This window comes from Nyctereutes procyonoides, unplaced genomic scaffold (genome assembly GCF_905146905.1).
Source record: "Nyctereutes procyonoides isolate TBG_1078 unplaced genomic scaffold, NYPRO_anot_genome, whole genome shotgun sequence".
In the NCBI taxonomy this organism is placed as follows: Eukaryota; Metazoa; Chordata; class Mammalia; order Carnivora; family Canidae; genus Nyctereutes; species Nyctereutes procyonoides.
In genome coordinates this window covers 519,070-542,035 of record NW_026575124.1, presented here as the reverse complement: position 1 = coordinate 542,035, position 22,966 = coordinate 519,070, and the positions used below count along the sequence as shown (strand labels likewise).

General features: G+C 48.4%; 2 protein-coding genes across 11 annotated transcripts in view; both read left to right on the top strand.

Moving 5' to 3' along the window:
- Positions 1–13,706: 13,706 nt before the first annotated feature.
- RHEBL1 (RHEB like 1) lies at positions 13,707–16,790 on the top strand. The gene is made up of 8 exons (XM_055337189.1): positions 13,707–13,923; positions 14,543–14,614; positions 14,960–15,027; positions 15,318–15,400; positions 15,489–15,545; positions 15,736–15,783; positions 16,130–16,211; positions 16,370–16,790. Exons 1-8 carry the CDS (start codon positions 13,872–13,874, stop codon positions 16,457–16,459), a joined length of 552 nt encoding a protein of 183 aa, XP_055193164.1. The 5' UTR covers positions 13,707–13,871; the 3' UTR covers positions 16,460–16,790.
- Positions 16,791–18,652: 1,862 nt separating this feature from the next.
- Positions 18,653–22,966, top strand: part of KMT2D (lysine methyltransferase 2D) — a 41,462-nt gene continuing 37,148 nt past the window's right edge. For all 10 annotated transcript variants that reach the window (XM_055337076.1, XM_055337071.1, XM_055337069.1 and 7 more), the window contains exon 1: positions 18,653–21,559. The gene's annotated coding sequence lies outside the window, so the exon portion shown is untranslated. The remainder of the gene's footprint in view (positions 21,560–22,966) is intronic.

The window sequence follows — 22,966 nt, the reverse complement described above, 5'->3', positions numbered from 1 at the left end:
TCCATGCAAGGGCCTATAGGTATTACAACCTGAGTGCTCTTCTTGATCGCCTCTCCTAGTTGTTTCTCTTGGCTTCCTCCACCATCCCCCTCTTCCTCCTCCCCTTCTCCAGGCTCTGCTTCCCCCACCTGAGTGTTCCTGGAACCTGCAGGTTCCAAGGCAGCCAGAGAGGCAGGAGCTCAGACAGGTGCCCCGAGTTAGGAATGGAAGCTCAGAGGAAGTTGGACTTCAGTGGAAGGGGAATGAATGTCTGTGCTGGAGGGGATGGAGGGGTTTGGTCATACCACCGGGGAGCCAGCCCTTGTCTGTAGCCTGTAGGGAGCAGTGCAACTTCAGTCCACAGGGTCCCTGCTATCCACCGCCCTCTGGTGGCTGTCGGGATCAGTTCTCTTCCAGATCAATGGAAAGAGATTCCTACTTACTGCGGGGATGGGTAGACTGGACCTGTGCGTAGGAGCCTTATCTCAGGAGGTGAGAGACGGTGGGTGGGGCTGGGTAAGATGCCAGGGCTGAGCCACAGGTATCACGCCTCTCCTTGTGAAAACCCTTCCAGAAGCCTGGCATTTTTGCATCCCCCGTGCCTGGTTTAGCTCTGTGGCTCCCAGAAGCTGGAGGTATAGTTGTAGCCAGATTCCGCGCACGTTCAAGTTGCCACCTCATCTCTCTCACCCTGTGACCCTTGAGTTCAATGTCCGGAGGTAAAAAGCATACTTAGGGTTCCAGAAGTGATCGATAAAGGCAACCTTTGGAAGCAGAATAATTTTTACCTTTAGTGTCCTTCCCCGCGCCATTTCCTTCAATCCATACCTGTTACCTGTTAATCAGGTACCTGTTACCACTCCCTCTCCCTTTCCAGATTTCACAATCCAGGCTGTGGATCTTGCCCAGAGCATGGCCTGGAAGTCAGGCAGACCTGCAGATACTCATACCACCCCAAGAAGATTGTTGAGATGATCAGTGTGTGTGCCCAGTGTGGAATAGACACTCTATTTTCTATGCTCTGCTCCCATTTCTCACTGCCTTTGCTGCCTTCTGCTGTTTGTCTGCTTTTCTCCTCACCACTCCACTAGAAGCAGGATTTATCCATGGTTCCCAAATATTTTGGGGGGTCGTGTTGCCCCCATAATTGTTTGACTTCACTACACTCCTTCGGAAGGTGCTGTGTGAAAGATTTGGGCTTGCTTTAGAACTAAAGTATAATTAAAAGTGATCTTGTTTTGAGAATATACAGAATATTTTGTAATAATCTTGCTTGCCAAGACCTCTCTGCATGCTGGGAAACCAGAGTTGAGAACCACTCCTTCGAGTTTCAGTTGACCTTTTTAAACTCCCCTAGTCCAGACTTTTATCCCCCTTCCTTTCTTCAGGTGGGGTTTACTGAACATCTACAGTGTAGCACTGTATTAGGCATGAAAAATATATAAAATATTAAGAAGCAGCTTCCTCTATGGAGGAGTAGACTTAAAGCTATAAGATGGTTACCTGCCAAAACAACATTGTTACTTAATCAGGATGAGTTGAATGGGTGAAAAATGTCATATTGGTGCAGAGAGCCTTGTGAAAAAAGTAGGGCCTGAATAGGGTATGGATGCATGTAGATGGAGGAGACCAGATAGGGCATTCCAGGCAGAGGTAGCAACATGAGCAGGGACTTGAAATCTGGAATGAAAATGTGCAGACTGGCTAGAGTGGGAGATGGAGGACTGTAACTATACGTAGCTAATGTTTCTTGAGAACTTGCTATATGTCAGGCCCTCTTCTAGCTCTTTACATGCATTCTCATTTCATGCATATGACAACCCTGTGGGATTGTATTACTGATGAGGAAACCAAGGCAAGGACAGGTTTAAGTCACTGGGTCAAGTTTTCGCAGCTAGTAAATGGTAGACCTGGAGCAGAAACAACAAGAAGACTACCTTGATGGATGGGGCTATGTCGTTAAAGGCCTTAAGAAGTTTTTGACTCAGTGCCCCTGGGTGGCTCAATCAGTTAAGCATCGGACACTTGGTTTGGAGGCTCAGGTCAGGATCTCACAGTTGTGGGATTGGGCCCTGTGTCAGGATCGGAGCTCAGCGGGTTGTCTGCTGGAGATTCTCTCTTTTCCTCTCCCTCTGCCTCTCACTCTCAAATAAATAAATAAATAAACAAACAAACAAACAAACAAAAAGTTTTTGCTTCTCCTTCACTGAGTCACTAGTAAGTCCTAGCTTTTTGATAGTCATTTCTCTCTCATTTTCAGTGGCTCTTTTTTCTCCTGCCTGGATTGCTGGCTTCCTTAACTAACGTTACCCATCCAGTAAAGGACCATATATATATATATATATATTCACACACAGAGTAGAAGTGAGTCTGAGCTTTATCATAGACTGAATATATGTGTCCCCACTCCAAATTAATAGGCTCAAACCCTAAGACCTGTGTGGCTGTTTTTGGAGGTGGGGCCTCTAAGACTGTAATGAAGGTCAAAGGAAATCATAGGAGTAGGGCTCTGATCTGATAGGATTTCTGTCTTTCTAAGAAAAGGTGCCAGAAAGTTGCTTTCTCTCTCTTTGCATGTACCAAGGAAAGGCCATATAAAGACATAGCAAGAAGGCAGCCATCTGCAGGCCAGGAAGAGAACTCTCGCCAGGAACCAAATTGGCCAGAACCTTGATCTTGAACTTCCCCAACCTCCCAAGTAGTGAGAACATAAATGTTTGATGTCTAAGCCACCCAGTCTATGTTATTTTGCTATGGCAGCCCTAGCAGACTAATACGATCTTCCAGAAACACATGAAGTGAGAAGAAGCCGGTGCTAAGATGGAGTGTTTACTTAGTGAAAAGAATGAATTATGGAGAGTGAGCATTTCTGACCTAGAGCTTTCACATGTTTATCCCAGACAGAGCCTCTAGGTCTCTACTATATTGGAGGAAGTGTTCTTCTCTGGCTGGAAGACAGAAGAAGCTGTCTATGGGAAGAAGGGTATAGCTGGTCAGGCTATTTCCCTGTGGGGGTCGTATGGCCATTCAGCACATTCACACTCCTTTTGCTATATATGAATTGGTTGATGTACACACGTGAACATCTCCCATAGGGGAGGGATATCTTCAGGTTTTACTGAGTGTCTCCCTTGTGCCAAATACCATGCTGTGCCATGGGGAGAGGACAATAAGTCTGGGCTGGCTCTTACAGCTCACTTGGTCAAGCTGGGGAGGAAGAGTAAATTGAGCCCAAGGAACATTAGTAAGTTCAGTTTAGTCAAAGGGAGGTGTGATAGACTTTAAAGATTGTAAATTTTATCCTGAAGGTGAAAAACAACTATAGGATTTGAGGCAGATGAAAGGAGAAATCAAACCTGCATTTTAAAAAAGGAATTGGGGAAAAATAAATAAATAAATAAAAAATAAAAAAGGAATTGGGGGATGCCTGGGTGGCTCAGCGGTTGGGCTCCTGCCTTCAACCCAGGGCATGATCCTGGAATCCCAGGATCAAGTCCCATGTCGGGCTCCCTGCTTGGAGCCTGCTTCTCTCTCTGCCTGTGTCTCTGCCTCTCTGTGTGTGTGTGTGTGTGTGTGTCTCTCATGAATAAATAAAATCTTAAAAAAAATTAAAAAGGAATTGGCGGGATCCCTGGGTGGCACAGCGGTTTGGCGCCTGCCTTTGGCCCAGGGCGCGATCCTGGAGACCCGGGATCGAGTCCCACGTCGGGCTCCCGGTGCATGGAGCCTGCTTCTCCCTCTGCCTGTGTCTCTGCCTCTCTCTCTCTCTGTGTGACTATCATAAATAAATAAAAATTTTAAAAAAATAAAAATAAAAAAAATAAAAAGGAATTGGCAATTGGATGGGCTTTTTGGGTCATCTTTAATCTCTAAGTAGGTTGGTCCTCCTCTGCCTGTGTGAGCCTTGCTAGTTTTGATTGCAAGGAGCAAATGCTCCTGTCCACACATACAGTGTGTTATGGGAGCAGACGGTGGGGGGTTGTGTACGGATATTGGAGCAGGGTAGGATAGGATAGGGACAGACCTGAAGGTGATACCTCCAGCCCTGGCTTTCCTTCTCTCTGAAACCGAAGTCCAAACTGTCTCTCAACCTCTCTCCTTGGGACCACAGAACCTAAGAACACTTATTTGACTCCAAACCACATGATGTTCAAACAGGAGTCCTTGGAACTGGCAACTCCTTTTTTTTCTTTTTTCTTTTTTTTTTTTTTTTGCTATTCTCTTTTGCTGTCCAGCCATTCTTTCAGCAGAGTTTGGCTTAGTGAGTTGCTGATGGCCCTAAACTGAGACAGAGCTGCCACCCGGAGAGCTAGGTCTGGGCTGAACGTTGCAGCTGCCCAGGGAACAGCTGGCTAAGCCCTCAGCAGCTGCAGCAGCTGGGATTCCACCCAACATTTGAGCTGGGATTAATCCCATTTCCTCCACGCACGTCCCTTCCCAGTTCTAGTCCCTGACTAGTCTATAGTACCTCCTAGAATTTTTGAGACTAAATGTCACAAGTCTTGCCCTGAACTAAGCTGGAGCCAAAGTCATCCACCTTCCTCTTACACAGCTGACCCAAAGCACCTTAGGGCCATCACAGGAAGGAGGGTGTGGGTCTCTCTCCTACACAACCTTCTTTCTCTCGTTGTCTTTATCCTTTGATAAACTGGCTAGGATGGATTATTCTTTGAAATGTCTGGCTTTCCATAACCATTAGAACTGTCTCAAGAAGGGGCTTCTTGGGTGGGATGAGGAGGTAAATTTCCTTTATCTTTGAAAAATTGTATACCAAGGCCTGGAAACTTGGTGGGAGTGTTACAGAAGGATCAAGCATCATATGGGTGCTTGTCAGTTTTCAGCCATGATTGCTTCCCACTTAACTGTGATTCTATGGTTTTGAACAATAGAGCAGTATATTCTATTTGGTGCTTAGGCACCAGCTGTGTGACCTTGAGAAAATCACCTTGTAAAAGGTGCCAGAGGCTATAAGGAGGTGCTTCCAAGAAGCTGGAAAGAAGGAGGTACCCTGAGATTTGAACAAGGCAAATTAACACACAAAAGGACAAGACCCTTCCAGGCTCAGAGATTTGACTCCCTTCCTTCAACAAATGTTTATTAGGCCCCGGCAAGTACTAATAGGCATTTTGCTCTGCTACAGATTTTTAATATTTTTCTAGAGAAACAGGCAGTCTTTGGAATAGATTGGATTAATTTTAATTAGGTTTCAGCTTGGGAGAGTGGCCTGATCAAATTTGGATTTTAAAAAGATCATTCTAGTTGCTGAGTGGGGAATGGGTTAGAAGGGAATTAGTGAGTCTAGGGAGAAGAGCACAAGAAAAAATAGGGTAGTGCCTGGTGCAGATGAGAGATGATGCTGTTGGGATAAAGAGGTGGCAACGGAGATGAAGAGAAAGGACAGCTGCAGGCAGTATTTATATTTGTGGGATTGATAGGACTTAGTGGTTGATAGGATGAAGTAGGGAGTGAAGAATAAGTAGGAGGAGAAAAGGATCTTCTTTGGGGCCGCCTGGGTGGCTCAGCGGTTGAGCATCTGGCTTTGACTCTGGGCATGATCCTGGAGTCCCAGGATCGAGTCCCATAACAGGTTGCCCACAGGGAGCCTGCTTCTCCCTCTGCCTGTGTCTCTGCTCCTCTCTTTGTCTCTCATAAATAAATAAAATCTCTTTTTAAAAAAAGATTTCTCTCAATTTCAGCTGCAGGATATAATGTATCTAAAATGAAAGAGAAAGGGGTGCCTGGGTGGCTCAGTTGGCTGAATGTCTAACTCTTGATTTTGGCTCAGGTCATGATCTTAGAGTCATGAGAGTGAGCCCCGTCTGTGAGTCTACGCATAGCATGAAGCCTGCTTGAGATTCTCTTCCTCTGCCCCTCCTCCTCTTTTCTCTCTCTCTCATTCTCTCTCAAAATAAATAAATCTCAAAAATAAAATGAACTGAAAGAGAAAGAATAATTGATCAGGCAATATCATCCTATTCTTTAAAAGGTTTTACTTATTTATTTGAGAGACAGCACAAGCAGAGAGGAAGGGCAGAGGGAGAGGGAGGAGCAGACTCCCTGCTGAGCAGAGTGCCCCATTGCAGAACTTGATCCCAAGACCCTGGGATCATGACCTGAGCTAAAGGCAGACTCTCAACTGATTGAGCCACCCAGGCTCCCCCAATATCTATTAATCCAAAATGGAATGTGGCAAAAGGGACAACTCAGTCAATAAGAATTGTTACTTATGCCGAGATTGATCTTGGTGAGAGAAGTGCCCAGTGTTATTAGTGGAGCAGAAAGGGTTCTTTAGGCCTCCAGATGACTGGCTGAAATACCCCATAGAAAGAGTCCTAATGTTCTGCTCATCAGGCAGCAATCGGGTACCTCCCTGGAAAGGGGAGTTCCCTAGGTAGAGGATACAGGCATCCTGGGCAGTGGAAAGGGAGTGTGCTGGATATATTAGCATGCATGGTAGGACCCAGACCAGGCACTGAGGAATTACTGCAAGGCTTCCCTAGCATTTAAATATTTGGAGGTGTCCTAAGCAAGTCCAGTTCCCAAATTGGCTAGACTGAGTGTTCTTTCCAGGATCATCTTTCTCAGTGGTGTCCGGGGAGGAAGCCAGACCATCTGCCTTCCTCTGGGCATACCTCTAGCCAAACTGTGAATTCACTCTCAAACTAATGATGATAATGATTACGATGGCTTTAATTCAGTGAGTACCAGCTCTTTCCTAATAGAGTACTCTATTAAGAAATGTATATCACATTCATTATCGCATTTACTTCTCACAACAGTTTGCAAAAATAAGTATTTGATTCCAGAAGGATTTAAGCAGGTCATAGGGACCACTGGAGACTTGGGTTCTGAGGCTATGCAGCCAGAAACAATGCCTCGGAATCACAGATCCAAGCCAGTGGGGGCACTGTGGCAACTGCCAGTAAACACTCTAAACACTAGACGCTGCAATTTGCAGACCAATGCTGACACTGACATGGATGCTGGAAGGTACTGCTGACCCCACTGCCACAGGCCATCCTGGAACTCGATCTTTCTGCCAGCAACCAGAAAGAATGTCAGACATCTGCTACCATGCTCTTCCAACCATTTTATAGAAGAGAAACTGAGGCTCAGAGCAGTGAAGTAAACTCCTTAGATCATATAGGGAGTAAACTAGGATTTGACACCAGGTCTGGTTGACTGCAAAGTCTATGTTCTTTCCACTATGTTTAGCCACTGTGACTCATTTTACTTCTCCAGGCTGCTGCTTCTCAGCCTATAGTCTGGAGACATTGTGATACCAGGTGATCACCAAGGTCCTCTAGCTCTCATAGGTTATAATTAAATTATTTTGCATATTGCTGGTTATGGTCTCTGGATTGAGAGACCATTTTTTAAAAAATGCATTAGTTCAGTACTCTCCCCTTACCCTCACTAGAAAATTTCTGTTCTTCCTCCCTTGTCCTTTTTTTTTTTTAAGATTTTATTTACTTATTCATGAGAGACACAGAGAGAGGCAGAGACACAGGCAGAGGGAGAAGCAGGATCCCTGTGGGATCCTGACACTCAATCCCAGGACCCCAGGATCATGACCTGAGCTAAAGGCAAACACTCAACCAATGAGCCACCCAGATGCTCCCCTCCTATGTCTTCTAATCCTATTCATGGAATTGCCATCTTCCTTCCCTTTGCTTTATTAAGGCCATCAACTTCACAACTTCTACCTGGAGTGCCCTCTCTTTGAGTTTCGCTATCCTTTGCCTTGTTACCTGGTCCTGGCCATCATCTCCCTTCTGGGTATTGGCCTCCTAATATGACTTCCACCTCCAGCCCCAACCTCTCTTGGTACTATGTCTTCTATGGGGCTGCCAGTGTGACCTCATAAAGCAGAGCTCTCCTTGTGGTACTGCCTCTCCCCATCACCCCACCAAATTAACGGCAAAGACTCCATTGCTTACTGCAGCACTACCTAAGCCTTGTACTGTTTTCATGACAATGTCCATAGTGTCTTTCCACCCATATAAATGTTTAACATTCTTCTCAAATTCTATTGGCTTTTCTTACTACCTACTTTAGCTTCTGTGCAAGAATATTTGTGAAGTCATAGTTTAGCATTATAGCTATTGTTTTTCCCAGCGCACATTAAAAATTACATAACAAAACCAAATTTTAAAGTGTGTGTGCTATCTGAATCATCTAACATACCACTAGTGGTATATTTTGAGAACCTTGGATACTGAATAAAGGTCAAATTCTTTTTGGTAAACTCTACCCACAACGTGGGGCTTGAGCTCATGATTCCAAGATCAAGAGTTGTATACTCTACCGACTGAGCCAGCCAAGCAACCCAAATCAAATTCTTTTTTTTTTTTTGAGGGGGAGGAAGGGCAGATGGAGAGGGAGAGAGAGCACTTTATTTATTTATTTATGAGAGACACAGACTGAGAGAGAGAGAGGCAGAGACACAGACAGAGGGAGAAGCAGGCTCCTCCCAGGGAGCCCAATGCGGACTGGATCCTGGATCTTGGGATCACAACACAAGCCGAAGGCAGGTGCCCAACCACTGAACCACCCAGCGGCCCGAGAGACAGCATTTTAAGCAGACTCCATGCCCAGCACAGAGCCCCATGTGGGGCTCAATCTCACAACCCTGAGATCACAACCTGAGCAGAAATCAGGAGTCAAATGCTTAACCAACTGAGCCACCCAGGTACCCGCCAAATCAAATTCTTAACACTGGCTTTCAAAACCCTCCCTGATTTGATTGCAGTCTAATTTTCAGCTTTGATTTCCCAACAGCCCACATGCGTAGAATGCTGCAGATATAGGGTCCACTCTGTATTTCCAGAAATACCGTCTTCCCTGAACTTTTTGCCTTTTTCCCTAGGGCCTTTTTGAGATTTAAGTCTGGGCTCAATTATCAAGTACCATGTGAAATCTCTGATCCTTCCAGACAGAATCAACCCCCTCCCTTCCATCTTCCATTCTCCCTTCCTTCTTCCTTCCTTCCTTCCTTCCTTCCATTTCTTCCTTCCCTACTTCCTTTTCTTCCTTCCTTATTCTCTTCCTTATTTTCTTTTTCTTTAGAATGCTTTCTTCCTCTATGCTTCTAGCTATTCATACTGTGATGTGAGACTTAATATAATTTTGCCTCTAATCTTTTACTTGATAATCTTCCCTCTATAGCATTCAGAGGTATATCATTCAGAGTCCTTGGGGAAAACAGATTGCATCTTTAAATATAATGCAATATAACGTTAAAAAATGTAACAAAAGAGCTGTTCATACTTCCATAAAGTGTGGATAGGGTTAAAGAATATCAGCAAGAGAGGTGAAACATTGAGTCTGGCCTCAGTGAGGAACACTAGAAGTAGTAACCCCTAGGCCTGAAGGGGCCAGGGAAGGAAGGGTTACAAGAACCCAGAGAGATCTGTAAGTTGCTGTCATTTAAGGAAAGGGCCACCCAACAGGGTCTGTGGCCTCTGGCAACCACATGAGTGAGTCCAGGAGACACAACAGAAGAGTTGCCAGTTCAACCCACGGAGTCAGGAGAAATTATATATATATATATATATATATATATATATATATATATATTTTTTTAAACCATCAAGGTTTTGTCATCGTTGTTGTTGTTTTTAAGTAACCTCTATGCCCAGCTGGGGCTTAAACTCATGATCCTGAGTTTGCATGCTCTACAGATTGAGCCAGCCAAGTGTCCCTGGAAGCCATACTTTAAAATATATATAAATAAATAAACAAATAAATACATAATTTGAGGAAGAGAGTGAGAGAGAGACAGAGAGAGAGAGACAGAGAGAGAGAGAGCATGCATGATAAGAGGGAGGGGAAGAGGGAGACAAAAAGAGAGAAAGAATCTCCAGCAGACTCCCCACTGAGTGTGGAGCCTGACATGGGGCTTGATCCCAGGACCTTAAGATCATGACCTGAGGTGATCGTGGGTCCCTTTCTGAGGCCAGAGTAAGTGGCTCTTTGAAACAACTTTTGTAGATCTGGACTTTTTAAAGTATTAGACAGTTCCACAGTATACAAGAGTTGGTCACTTAACTGACTGAGCCACGCAGGTGCCCCAGAACCCATACTTTTGATACAAACATAGTAAAAATGTTTTCACTTCTCAAGGAGATACTTAAAACAGTTTTCTGGGAGTATTTAATCTTTATTTTGTCTCAGTTGTTTGAGACATAGCAAAATATATGATGCCATCCCTAGAAATTTTATTCCAGCCCACTTAACCTGCCATTAGGATAGTTTACTTTCCTTAGTTGATTCTATATTCGTGACCTGTGTATATCTGTGATCTTTACAAAGTAACCAATGATGCATTACTCTTTAAGGTGATTGATATTTAATAAACACATATCTTGGTCCTGAGGTGTGCAGGTCTTGTAGATTGGCTCCCTGAACATTTATTCCTAATCACCTTCTCTTAACCTTCCCTTATTATAGAGGTAGAAAAGAAAACGTTAAAATTTCCAGGCTCTCAGGGATCCCTGGGTGGCTCAGCGGTTAAGTGCCTGCCTTTGGCCCGGGGCATGATCCTGGGGACCCTGGATGGAGTCCCATGTCGGGCTCCCTGCGTGGAGCCTGCTTCTCCCTCTGCCTCTCTCTCCATGTTTCTCATGAATAAATAAATAAAATCTTAAAAAAAATTTTTCCAGGCTCTCTTGCAGCTTGAGATGGCCATATAATGTAGGTGAAAATCTGCAGTGAGATCTTCTCTCCTGTATAAAAAGAAAAAGCCAGGAGAGGAGGAAGCCCTTTGTCTTAGCCCGTTTCCTTTCTTCCTGATTGAAAGCAAAAGAATTTGAGGATGATTTAATAAAGAGAATATTTACAAAGGTGCGAACAGGGTGTAGGAAAACCACAGGGGTAAAGTAATACCCTAGGGTGAGTATCAGAGCAGCTGTTACCCATGTAGGCCTGAAGGGGAGGGAGCAACTAGAAAACAGAACAAGAGAGAGTGTGTATGGGTGTGTGTGTATGGGGGGTGATGTGAGGGTGCTAGGACCTTCAGTGGGGGTTACAGATACTCTCCCCACTCCATCTGAGCTTCTGTGAGGGTTTCCCTTAGACTGAATTCTGCTGGGATGCAGGCAGCAAGGTCTGCCTCCTGGAAACCAATCTGGGTGGAAAAGAATAGAGAGTTAATCTGGAAAGACAAAAAAAAAATAATAATCTGGAAAGACAAACAGCATAAAAGGCATCTCATTTATCTTTATACCCATACTGTGCTAACATGTGGTGAGAGTATCTGGTACAAAGTAGGAGATGAACAAATTTTTGTTGAATTTATTAAATCCAGTTTTTTGTTCTACCCTGTAGTGCTTAATACTCCATCTGAAATCTCCACCAAGCTCACTCAAGCCAAATAATTCAACATAAAATTGCTAATCTGCAAGGAACTTCCTTTACCCAGTTGAAAAGGCATCTGGGTCCCTTTCAGAGGCTAGAGTAAGTGGCTCTTTGAAACAATTTTTGTAGATTTGACTTTTTAAAGCATTAGATAGTTCCACAGTTATACAAAGCCTGTTCTCTTGGGACACCTGGGTGGCTCAGTGGTTGAGTGGTTGCCTTCAGCTGACGGCCTGATCCCAGGATCCAGGATCCAGTCCCACATTGGGCTCCCTGCATGAAGCCTGCTTCTCCTTCTGCCTATGTCTTGGCCTCACTCTCTCTGTGCCTCTCATGAATAAATAAATAAATCTTAAAAAAAAAAAAAGCCTCTCCTCTAGTACCATCTAACTTACCTGAGACTTCAACAGGCTCTTTCAGAAGAAATAACTTCTGTGTGCTATCTATATGGCTAAGCCTCAGCTTCCACATCTGTAAAATTAGGGTAGTAATAGCTACCCATCATCAAGTCTCAGGTACAAATGTCACCTCCTCAAGATATCATATAAAAGGAGTACCATACCCCATCACTCTCTAGCCCATTAATACCTTGTTATTCCCCCCTTGCAGTGATTACTTTTCTTTTTTATTATAGCTTATTTATTGTTTATTTGTAGATTATTGGTCTTCTCCCAAAAAAATATTTGCTCCTTATGAGCAAAGACCTTGTCTGTGTTTTTTATTGCTCTATTCCCAGCATCTAGAATGGACATGATTGTTGTTTGATAAATATTTGTTGATGAATGGATAAATAATACCAATTATCAACTTTAGGGCTGTTATGAATATTAAATGACATAATAATGAAATGCACCTGGCACAAAGTAGAACACCATAAATCTAGCTGTTGTTTTCTTTCTCCTTTTTCCCTCCCTCACCTCCTATATTCAGTCCTTTAGCAAGTCATTTTGACCTCAGCCTCAAAACATACCTGGAATTCTCTATCTACTTCATTCATCTCTACCAGCCTACTCCAGCCCCCTTTCCTTTTCACCTGGACTATAAGTAAGGCTCCTAGCTGATCTCCCAGCTTTTCCTCTTGCTCCCGTCTGCTTCATTCTTCACAACCAGAGTTTTTTTTTAACCAGGGAAATCCTTTATTTTTTAAAAGATTTTATTTATTTATTCATGAGAGACACACAGAGAAGGCAGAGACATAGGCCAATGGAGAAGCAGGCTCCCCACAGGAAGCTGGATGTGGAACTCCATCCCCAGCCCTGGGATACCACTGAGCCACCCAGGAGCCCATAAACCGGGGAAGCCTTTCGGAAACACAATTCAGATATTCAAATCATCCGCTGCTTTTTGGATACCCAAACTTTGCATGGCCTGTCCCTCTGCCATCATCTTAGACTTGATCTGCTTTAGGCTGACATAAACTCTTCTCTCCTTCTCTTTCTCCTAGAATTTAACAAATCTATTTTCATCGCAGCACGCATAGCCCTGATGGATTCTTCGGCCAGCATTTAGTTCTAGCTAGCTCCTTTCTGTCTTTCAGACCTCAGTTTAAATAGGGATTCCTTTGAGAGGAAGTATTACTCAATCTAATGCGGTCATTTCTTATTTTACCACATTTTATAGCGCTCAATACTATCTAATATTTCCTCGTTTATATGTTCGTCTCTTCTAACTACGTTTTAAGCTTTGTGAGCACAGAGACCTTGTCTGTCGCGTTCGTTGCTCTATCCCCTAAACTGGAACAATGCCTGCAGCATACAGCACCTGCATGATAAATATTTGTTGAATAAATGAATGCATTGATTATGATGATGGTAACCAAACTTCAGACGACCTGGCCAAACATTTCTGACGACTTCCTCACGAATAACAATCGCATTTCCGAAGATCCTGGTAGACTGTGGAAATCGACAATAAAAAAGATCTGGGGCCGAAATCTGGGGGAAGCAGAGGTAATAGAGCGGAACTTGGGCCTTTTCCTCCCTCTCCAAGGACTGCAGAGACCTCGCAAAAGGGCAGCCTAGAATCTTCTGACCAGAAATTCCCGCCCCGCCACAACGGGTATTTTTCCATCCATGATTCTTCGCAGCCACTTCTGCGAGGTTGAAAATGCGCAAACACCTCTAGGACCCCGAGTTCCTTTCTGTTTCTTTATGAATGAACCGGCTCTAGTCTGCGCAGGCGCAGCTCCCGGTTCTCCGGCTCCACGTGAGGCCCACCCTTCCCTCCCGCGGGCGGCCCCGCCCCCGTCCTTTCTAACGAGCCAATGGCGAGCGGCCTGGGGGGCGGAGCCCGGAGCGCGCGGCACTGTAGATCCCCCGGCGCCCGGCTCCCTCGCGTTAGTCTTGCTGTGTTGTGATCACGTGGCCAGCTCCGGGCGCGGCGCTTGTTTTGGTTTCCCTCTAGCAGGTCCCTGGCAGCTCCGGAGTGAGCGACTTTCCTGGGCCGGTTGCTGCGCCTGCCTCACCCCCTGATCTCCTCCTCCTGGGGCTCCTTCAGCCCGCAGCTCGGCAAGCCCCTCGGGGCCGGCTCCTGCCATGCCGCTAGTTCGCTACAGGAAGGTGGTCATCCTCGGGTACCGCTCTGTAGGTGAGTCTCCGCCTCGGGGAGAGCGCGGGCGCACCGCGGCTTTGTGGCCAGAGGAGGCGCGCTGTCGCGGGAACGCGACCCAGAGAGGAATGGTGGCATCGTTAGAACGGGGTTGTAGGGCGAGGACTGAAAGGATGGAGGAGGAAAGGCTGGGGTGGTGGCGGCGTGTGGAGGGCTTCATGAAGGAGGTAGGAGCGTGCAAGGGTTAACGCGGGCTTGGTTGCAGGAACACAGAGTGACCCCCAGCGTTGCCCTGGGAGGGGTGGGGATGGGGTCAGGATTTGATGCGGGGGGGGGGGGCGCGGTCTGTGTGGGGCCCGTCTCAGGTGTCCGGGTGCGGGGCAGACTTGATCCTAGGGGAATCCCGGATCTTCCCGGGGGTGGGGTGGGGAAAGGCGGCAGGAAAGGCTTCCTGCGGCGCTGCTGAATGCATCCGGTGGCTAGGGTGCAGAGACCCAAGGCGAAGAGAGAGTGAGGGTGGGCTAAGGAAAAACATTGCATGGCACCCGCAGGCTGGGGTGCTCATGTGGTCCTCTTTAGTCCTGGGCCACAGCCCGAAAGGACAGAGGATGTGAATGTGGTTGGATGATTTGGCTACAACTACCGCTGCTTCCCACAGGGAAGACATCTTTGGCACATCAGTTTGTGGAGGGCGAGTTCCTGGAAGGCTATGATCCTACAGTGGAGAACAGTGAGTAGATTTCTCGCCTAGGGGTGGGGCAGGGAGGTCTTTGTTGCCCCACCCAATTCCATAATTTGGGATTTTTCTGGTGCCAAGGGGCTGATTTAATTAGCCATTAGATCTAATCTCTTCTGTAGCAATCCTATTAGTGGAGCTAGAGTATGGATTTTGCAGGATACTGCGTCCAGGATGGTGTAGACTAGACGAAAAGAACCTTAACGTTGTCTCTCCAGCTGCCTGGAGAGCCCCCTGGAGCTGGTCCATCAGTGTCACCCCTAGGGTTCAGAACATATCGGGGCACACATTGCTAGCCCTACAAGGCAACTCACAGTCAAGTTTTCTTTTTCTTTTCAGCTTACAGCAAGATAGTGACTCTTGGCAAAGATGAGTTTCACCTACACCTGGTGGATACAGCAGGGCAGGTACCAGTTTGGGGTAGGGTATCTAAACTTGGGGTAGAGTATCTAAACGGGGCAGTCCAGTTGGGGGAGAGGAAGTCTGGTTGCCTCTGTGGCTCATCTGTAAAGTAGTATTAAAAGGAAAGCATCTTAGCAGCTGGTAACGTGCCGTGCACATGGGACTACTCTGTACTTGTCAAACGGAAATGACTGCAGGAGGAGGTGCCCCAGGGAGGGTCCCCAGGACGCAGCCCACCAGCCTTTTGGCATCTGAGCGCTGCGTGGTTAGTGTTGATGTTTGTGTTTCTCGTCAGGACGAGTACAGCATCCTGCCCTACTCCTTCATCATTGGGGTCCACGGTTATGTGCTTGTGTACTCTGTTACCTCTCTGCACAGGTAAGTGACCAACATTGAGGGGGGGGACTTGGGAGGATCTGAGGGCTGTCCCAGAATAAATTTATGGTTCTATTCCTTGTGTTTAAAGCTTCCAAGTCATCGCGAGCCTGTACCAAAAGCTACACGAAGGCCATGGGAAAACGCGGTAAGTGGCCCTGGGAAGCAGATACACAGTGTGGACATGACGGGACGGAAGAGAGTGGAGGGTCCAAGTTACAGAGGAGGCCAGCTCAGACTATCCGGCCTGCTGGGAGAATTGTCCAGCCCTGATGCGAGGGGAGTTGGGTTCCATGTGGAGCGGAGGGTATCCTGTAGTAACTGGTATTTCTTCACAGGCTGCCGGTGGTGCTAGTGGGGAACAAGGCCGATCTCTCTCCAGACAGGTAAGGAGATCTCTATGGCTCAAGGCAAAGGGAAGTGAGATGGACTAGTAGCCAGTCGGGTTCTAGTCCTGGCTCTGCCGCAGACTTGAACAAATTGTTTCACCTCCTTTCGCTTCTAACTTGAAGGTTAAGACAAGATAACCCTTCTATTGCAAAAGCTATACTTTCATATTTAGCCTCAATCTGAGACTTCTGGGTTCTCTTTTATTTTCTCCTTCCCCAACCCACCTCCCAAACCTTGGAAGTGGGTTGGGTCAGAAGAAGTCTATAGATTCTATATAATGATTTTGTAGAGAACATGGGGACATTGTTTTCCTCCATCTTCACATCCCCAATTTGCTTCTAGGGAGGTGCAGGCAGTTGAAGGGAAGAAGCTGGCAGAGTCCTGGGGTGCAACGTTTATGGAGTCATCTGCTCGAGAGAATCAGGTGCTTGGGCTGAAGATTAGGGGCAAGATCAGGGTAGCAGTGTTTTTCTTATGGCACTGCTTGGTGGTGGGGATGGTGGGGGAGTGGGGTTTACACCTCTGAGCTGGGTCGTATTGGCAATGAACTGACTTTTTTGCCCTGAATCTTTGTCCTTGCAGCTTACCCGAGGCATCTTCACCAAAGTCATACAGGAGATTGCCCGGGTAGAGAATTCCTATGGGCAAGAGCGCCGCTGCCAGCTCATGTGAGCCCTCAGGCATTGGGTAGCTGCCTTGATTCTGCCCCTGGCACTTGCCAGGCTCCAGCGGGTGTAGGCCCTTAGGACTTCACGGGTATGGTTGCCAGCTGTGTCCCCAGTCCTCTGGTCGCACAGTGTGGTACCCTCATGTTTGCACACTTTTCCAGGCTCCAGTGGCCTGGTTGTCAATGTTTACAATGGGGCAAGGATGTCTCATGGGCACTGGCCTCTAGTCCTCTGTTTTTGCTAAATGAATTGTTATAACTTGCAAGATTGGCATGAGTCCTAAGCATTGTTTATTTAGGACTCAGTCTTCTGTGCAGGTTTTGGGTGTTGGCTGGGTGAAGGGAGCTGGGGACTCCTGAAGTGGAGCTGGCTCCCTAGTGTGACAATGTATATATGCAAATAAACTGAGAAATCTTTTTGTCGTTGACTTCTGTATGTGGGGAATGCTTGGGGCCAGTATCTATTTTTCCAAGGAGTGGTGACTATGACTTTTGGTGGGGAATCAGGGCTCTTGCATTCTACCTCATTCCTATTCCTTACTCCTCACTCATTCAGGAGGACCATTATCCGAAGACTTACTACTTATTTTTTCCCACCTTTTTGCTAGGCTCTCCTATGCAGGTACCAGTTGGCTGCCACTCCCATCCAAGATTGTAGACTCAAGATCCCCTTAAGTACAGAAACACCACCCTCTAGTGGCCAGCTTCCACATGCTGACCTAGCTTCCCTCCTGGGGCTTTGGCATTCGCTGGCTGGCACTCAGAGAGGCTAAGGTTTGGGGAGGAAGGAAACTCCTCATCATAGGGATGTAATAACTGAGAAGGAGTGTAGAGGCAGGGACTAAAGTGTTGGTGAGGATTTTGGCTTTCGAAGAAAGAGAGTTGAGTAAAATAAGAAATAATGCCCCTGGTGTATATCAATCCTGCTCCCCATGTCCTCAGAGCCTTTCATTAAATGGATATTTGGTCTTTTCCTACCATTGGTGACCTCTTCATACCCTTTACATCTTTGGAATTGTGCCACTTTTTTAGGTGTCAAAAGGTATTGCTCCTCTTTTTTTTAAAGATTTATATTAGAGAGGATGAGAGTATGCCTGAGCCCAGGGAAGGGAGGGGCAGAGAAAGAGAGAGAAACTCAAGCAGATTCTGGGAGCTCTATCTCATGACCTTGAGGTCATGGCTAAAGCCAAAATTAAGAGCCGGCTGCTCAACTGACTGAGCCACCCAGGCACCCCTACTTCTATTCTTTCTTATTGACCAGCCATCCTAGTAGGAGGATAGACATTTCAGCTAGGAAGGATTGGTCCTATCTGCCTCGCCTTTTCCTGCTCACCCTCCACCCCCACCAGACCTAGGGCCTAATTGGCCTAATACCTCCTCTAAAGACCTATAAGGGTTGCTGGAATAGTGTATCCTTCATAGGGAGACACAGACTTCTCTTGCTACCTGAGGGAGCCTGAGGTGGGAGGATGGGGAGGATGGGCAAAGTCTTAGCTGTGACCTTGCCAGCGCCTCACTCTAGGCTAGTCGGGCTTACAGTTGGGGAGATTGTCATGCTGGTCTTCAAAAGTGCTGCCAGCTGCTTTTCCATATCTAACTAGAATGTAAAAAATAAGAGCTGTTGGAAGGGGCATTATCCAAACAGCAATCTCAGTAGTTTGGGATTCTCTTTAGGGTTGTCACCACCCTCTTTTTTCTTACATTAAAATCGGGTCCTTTTCCACATCTTACCTGAAATACTCATCATAGGCTATCTATTGCCCTGCTGCCATTTCCATGAGGTCTAAGACTTGTTTGAAATTTTCTAAAAGTGTATCAAGCAATCTTAAAGGCCTGATAGAAGAATGAATATTAGTTAATGGCTAGGTTGGAATACTTTTCCACTTAGCTGTGTGACCTTGTATAGTCCCTTACCCTCTCTAAGCCTCAGTTTCTTATTTATGAAGTATAGTTCAACCTTCAGAGTTGAGGTGAGAATTAAATTGAGGTGATATATGAAATGCTTAGAACAGTCAAACATAATAAACCCTTAAATGGTGGCTATAATGTTATTGGAGGTCTTTTTGGTGAAGGTCAGCCTCCTTGTTTCTGGGATGTAGAAGGTAGGGAGAGACCTAACATTTTCCAACTTTGTAAAAAGGTTTATTTTTGAAGATTTTATTTTAAAGTAATACCTATACCCAACTTAGGACCCAAACTTAATAATCCTGAGATAAACAATCACATGCTCTGACTGAGCCAAGCCAGGTATCCCTATTTTCCAACTCTTGTCTTGGTTAATTAATTAAAATATTTATTCATTCATGAGACACACACAGAGGCAGGGACACAGGCAGAGGGGGAAGCAGGCTCCTCGCAGGGAGCCTGATGCGGGACTTGATCCCAGATCCTGGGATCACGCCCTGAGCTGAAGGCAGATGCTCAACCGCTGAGCCACCCAGATGTTCCTTGTCTTGGTTATTCAGTATAGCTGAGACAGGTGTGGGGTCACTGCTGGACTTTTTGTTGAAATAAACCTGAATGGTCAGTGCAGGCAGGGTAGGTACGTGATGCTAGCATGGGCTAGCACGGGCTATTGCCTATTTCTGATCCCTCCTATGAACCTGGCTGGTAGGGATTTAGGTTTTCTGCACTGTCCAATATGGAGGCCACATATGGCTACTTAAGTTTTAGTATTAACGTTAAAAAGTTCCTCAGGTGCACCATCTACATTTCAAAGTGTTCAACAGCTACATGCAGCTAAGCCAAATTAGACAGTGTAGCTGTAGTGCATTTCCATTACCGCAGAAAATTCTATCGGACAACATTGTAAACCCTTTCCCACAAAGCCAGCCCCCGTCCCTGATTTGCCTCTTTCTCCACATCCTCCTTAAAATAATTTTATTATATATATATATATATATATATATATATATATATATATATATAATCCTAGGAAAAACATGGCCATTGCTTTGAATCATGGATGTCACTCGATGTGGTTCACTGGGAAATTTTACCTATTTCATTTTGCCTCGATCTCACCATCACAGACTTAATTCCACATAGTTCATAAAGAGGGTGAGGAGTAACTAAGAATGTATAAAGTATCTAGCACATAGTTAATTTGTCTCCTCCTGTTCGTCCGCGGTTACACAGCTGATGCAGAAAAGGCATTCCAGTCCCTTCTCACCCAGACTTTACGGGGGTCGATGGGGGAATGCCTGTAAGTAAGTAGTGTTTTGGGATGTTGGCTAGAGTAACAGCACTCCGGCCAGGTAGCAGGAGGGCTTCAAGGTACCTCCTCTCTGTTTACTAAAAAAGGGGACACAGGCCCTGGAGGTCCCGAGAGAACGACTGAGGGTGGGGGGGGGGGGGGAGCGGGAGCACCCGGGAAAGGAAACTCCACATTTATGTTTTGATGGGGGAGGTGCGTGTGGCGACTGTGGGGGCACGGACTCTTCTTTCCCCACGAGGGGGTTGCAGAGCCAGAAGGAACGGCTGGGGACTCGTCCCGCTCTCCTCTGGGCCCCCGAACGTGGCAAGAACCCACCCATTGCAGCGCCAGGCGCCGTGCCTCACTTTCTCCATTTGCGGACTCCAGTTCCCAGGATGCAGAGCAGCGGCCAATCTCCTGGCTCTTCTTCCATCCCCCTCCCGCGAAAGGCTGCCCCTGGCCAAGGCAAGGGGGCAGGTGGTTCCAGGGGCCGAGAACCGCGAGGGAACGGCACTAGAAAGTGGCCGGAGTCCTAGTTCCCGCAGCCGCGCGGAGAGGGAGGCAGGTCCAGGGCCGGGGCGCGGAGGAGGGGGGCTTCGTTCCCACGTGTCTGCCCCGCGGCCGGCCCGGCGCAGTCGGGGTTAACCCGGGGCGGAGGGATCCCGCAGCGTGTGCGTAGAACTGCAGAGTCACAACCTTTCCTCCGAGAGGGCCGTATCCCTCCGCCGCTCCGCTCCAACACAAAATAGGGCCGCGTCTTCTCCTTTCTCCGCTTCTCGAGTGGGGTTCCCCAGGCAAAAGGGCCCCCCGGATCTGGCGCCGGAGGCTTCCTGAATCTCCACGACCGCTGCCGAGCTCTTGGGCCAGGAAATAGCCCCTTCGCAGGAACCACCCTACCGGCCGAACAGGAGGCGGAGGGGGGGAGGCGGAGCGGCGCCGCGCTGCACTACTTTCCTCTCCGGTTGCAAATGGCTGCCTCGTTCCCCACTTTCCGCTCAGTTTCCTGACCCCCCGGTGCCGGGAGCCGGGGTTGGGCCATGCACCTCTAGGCCCCCCGCGATCACAGCCAGCCGGGGGTCGAGAGGGTGCCGCCGATCAGAGCCGGCCAGGCCGGGGGCGGGGCAGCTCCCGAGGCCAGAGGGGAAGGGAGGCGAGCGCAGGGCCTGGAGCGGCCGGAGGGGAGCGGGCAGAGGGCTCGCACCGCCCGCCCCTTCCTCTTCCTCGCCCACCTACCCTCCTCCCTTCCCCGGGGGGAGCAGAAGGTGGGGGGCTCGAAGCCTCGGAGGGCGAGCGCTCGGGGCCGAGGAGCCCGGCGTTGGGTGTGTGTCAGGTCCAGCCCCGCGGCCCCGCCGGCTCCGCGTCGCCGTAGCTCGCGCGGCCCCGGGGCGCCGGCCCGGGCGGGGAGAGGGGCTCGGCGCTCCAGCGAGGGTCTCACGTTCCATCCGGGCCCGGCGCGGGGCGGCGCGGCATTCCTTCCGGGCTGCTGGGGAGGCGCCTCGACGTTCCATCTGGAGAGCCTCGACGTTCCGCCCGAGCCCAGCGCGGGCGGCCGGGGCGCTGGCGCGGCCCTAGGACTGAGAGGCCGCCGGGCGACGCGGATGCGGAGCCTGCTTGCCCAAGATCAAAGCCACCGGTGCTCTCTTTGTGTCCGCTCGGGATTCGCCGCCCTCGGGCTGTCCATGGAAACCTAAACTGCTGGAACCCGAGGCAGAGAACCCTTCTTTGGCTTCTTGCTTTTTTTGGGGGGGGGAGGAGGGTGGCCACTCCGACCTGGATTTACCGTTCTTGGCCCCCTTAAGCCCCCCCGTGCGGGGGGCGGCTGTGATCGCTCTGGCGGTTGGAGGTCGGGGAGCGGCCCGGGCTCTGGCCATGTTCTCGGATGAGGATTTCTGGATCGCCCTGTGAAGAGGTGAGTGAAGTCTGCCCGGCCAGGGCCCAGAAAGGGTTGGACTGGGGGCATAGCCAGATGGACTATCTTGGCCGGAGCTGGCCTTTGGGTTGGAGAAAGGGGTGCCAGAGCTGAGGAGGGTTCCTTTGGCAGGGTCTGTCAAGGGAACCTGAGCCAGTCGCCGGGGCAGAACTGAGGCCTGGTGTCTGGGGTGTGCCTTTTTAAAGACTAGGGGTTCAGGGAACCACGGGAGTTTGGGAACCTGGCCAGATCGCCTTTCTGCCTGTTTATTTTTGTGTTGGGGGGAAGCTCTGCTAAACTAGGACCCAGGCCCCGATGCCAGCACCAATCCCAGTTGGCTGCTTCTCCCTCAGGGTTCCTTGTGGGCCTTGGGAACAGAACAACTCTGGGAGGGACGGTAGAGTGCCACTGCCAGGTCAGACTTACTGCCAGGTTGGACTTTAAGGTTGTTCTGGCCCATCCGGGCACCCAGAGCAGTCACTGGGAGACTCCAGGAACCCTGGATCTTTCACCAGGCCTTGTTTCACTGTGCAAAGGGGGAGAGTGTGTGGAAATTGCCTAGTGTGATGAACTGGGTGGCTGGGGCAAGAAGGAGGCGGGGCTGGGGGCAGCTCTGGCCTTGCTGTTCAACTTTAAACTGCCCCTGCCTGGCAAAGTGACCCCAGCGAGGCCTAGTGCTGTCTTAGCCTGCTTTGCCTCCCCTCCTCTGGGGATGGACATAATCTCTAGGGGATTATAGAGGAGGCCGTTGAGATTTGCTCCCTGCGAATGTGGGCTGCAAAAAATGGCTTTTGTCTCCCGCTTTCTCTGGGCCTAGTGTGGAGAGCTGGTTGCCCATAAGTCCCCGGCCAATCCCACAGGCTCCTCCCAGACCTCTCCAACCCTTTTCAATCAGGGAATGTTAACTGGTCCTCTGATCCTGCCCCAAGCCTGCAGAATAGGGTGGCCTGTTCCTCTTTGGAGGAGAAATGACCTGATCAGAGCTGTTTCTCCTGAAGCCTGTGTTTCCAACCCTGGCAGGGGGTGTTAGGGAGAAGGGGTGTGTGTGTGAGTGCATGAAGGGTGCAGCATGAGCCTCATGCCTCTGGGCCTTGGGCTGGGACAGCCCCTCTCAACAGCTGTCATGCTGCCCAGCAGGGATTTGGCTGGTGTGTTTCGCTCCCTCACTCCACCCCCTCCAACATACATAGGCTAGATCTCTTCGAGCCTGGTCTTGGAAAGGAGAAAATGGGGATTTTGCTCTTGAACAATTTCTGGCTGGTAACCCTGAGGTGAGAGGTGCTACAGGGGTGGTGGAGTGAGGCTAGCTGTCACCCCCCACTCTTTGCCCCTGCTTCTTCAGGAGGATGCCTCCTGTTGTGTGTCCCCGAAGAACTTCCTTAGGAGAAACCTCTCCTTGTTAGCTGT

Coding starts and splice junctions, on each gene's coding strand:
- RHEBL1 (XM_055337189.1), top strand. CDS start 13,872: ATGCCGCTAGTTCGCTACAGGAAGGTGGTCATCCTCGGGTACCGCTCT. Junction 13,924..14,542: donor CCTCGGGTACCGCTCTGTAG/GTGAGTCTCCGC, acceptor TGCTTCCCACAG/GGAAGACATCTTTGGCACAT. Junction 16,212..16,369: donor CATCTGCTCGAGAGAATCAG/GTGCTTGGGCTG, acceptor TTGTCCTTGCAG/CTTACCCGAGGCATCTTCAC.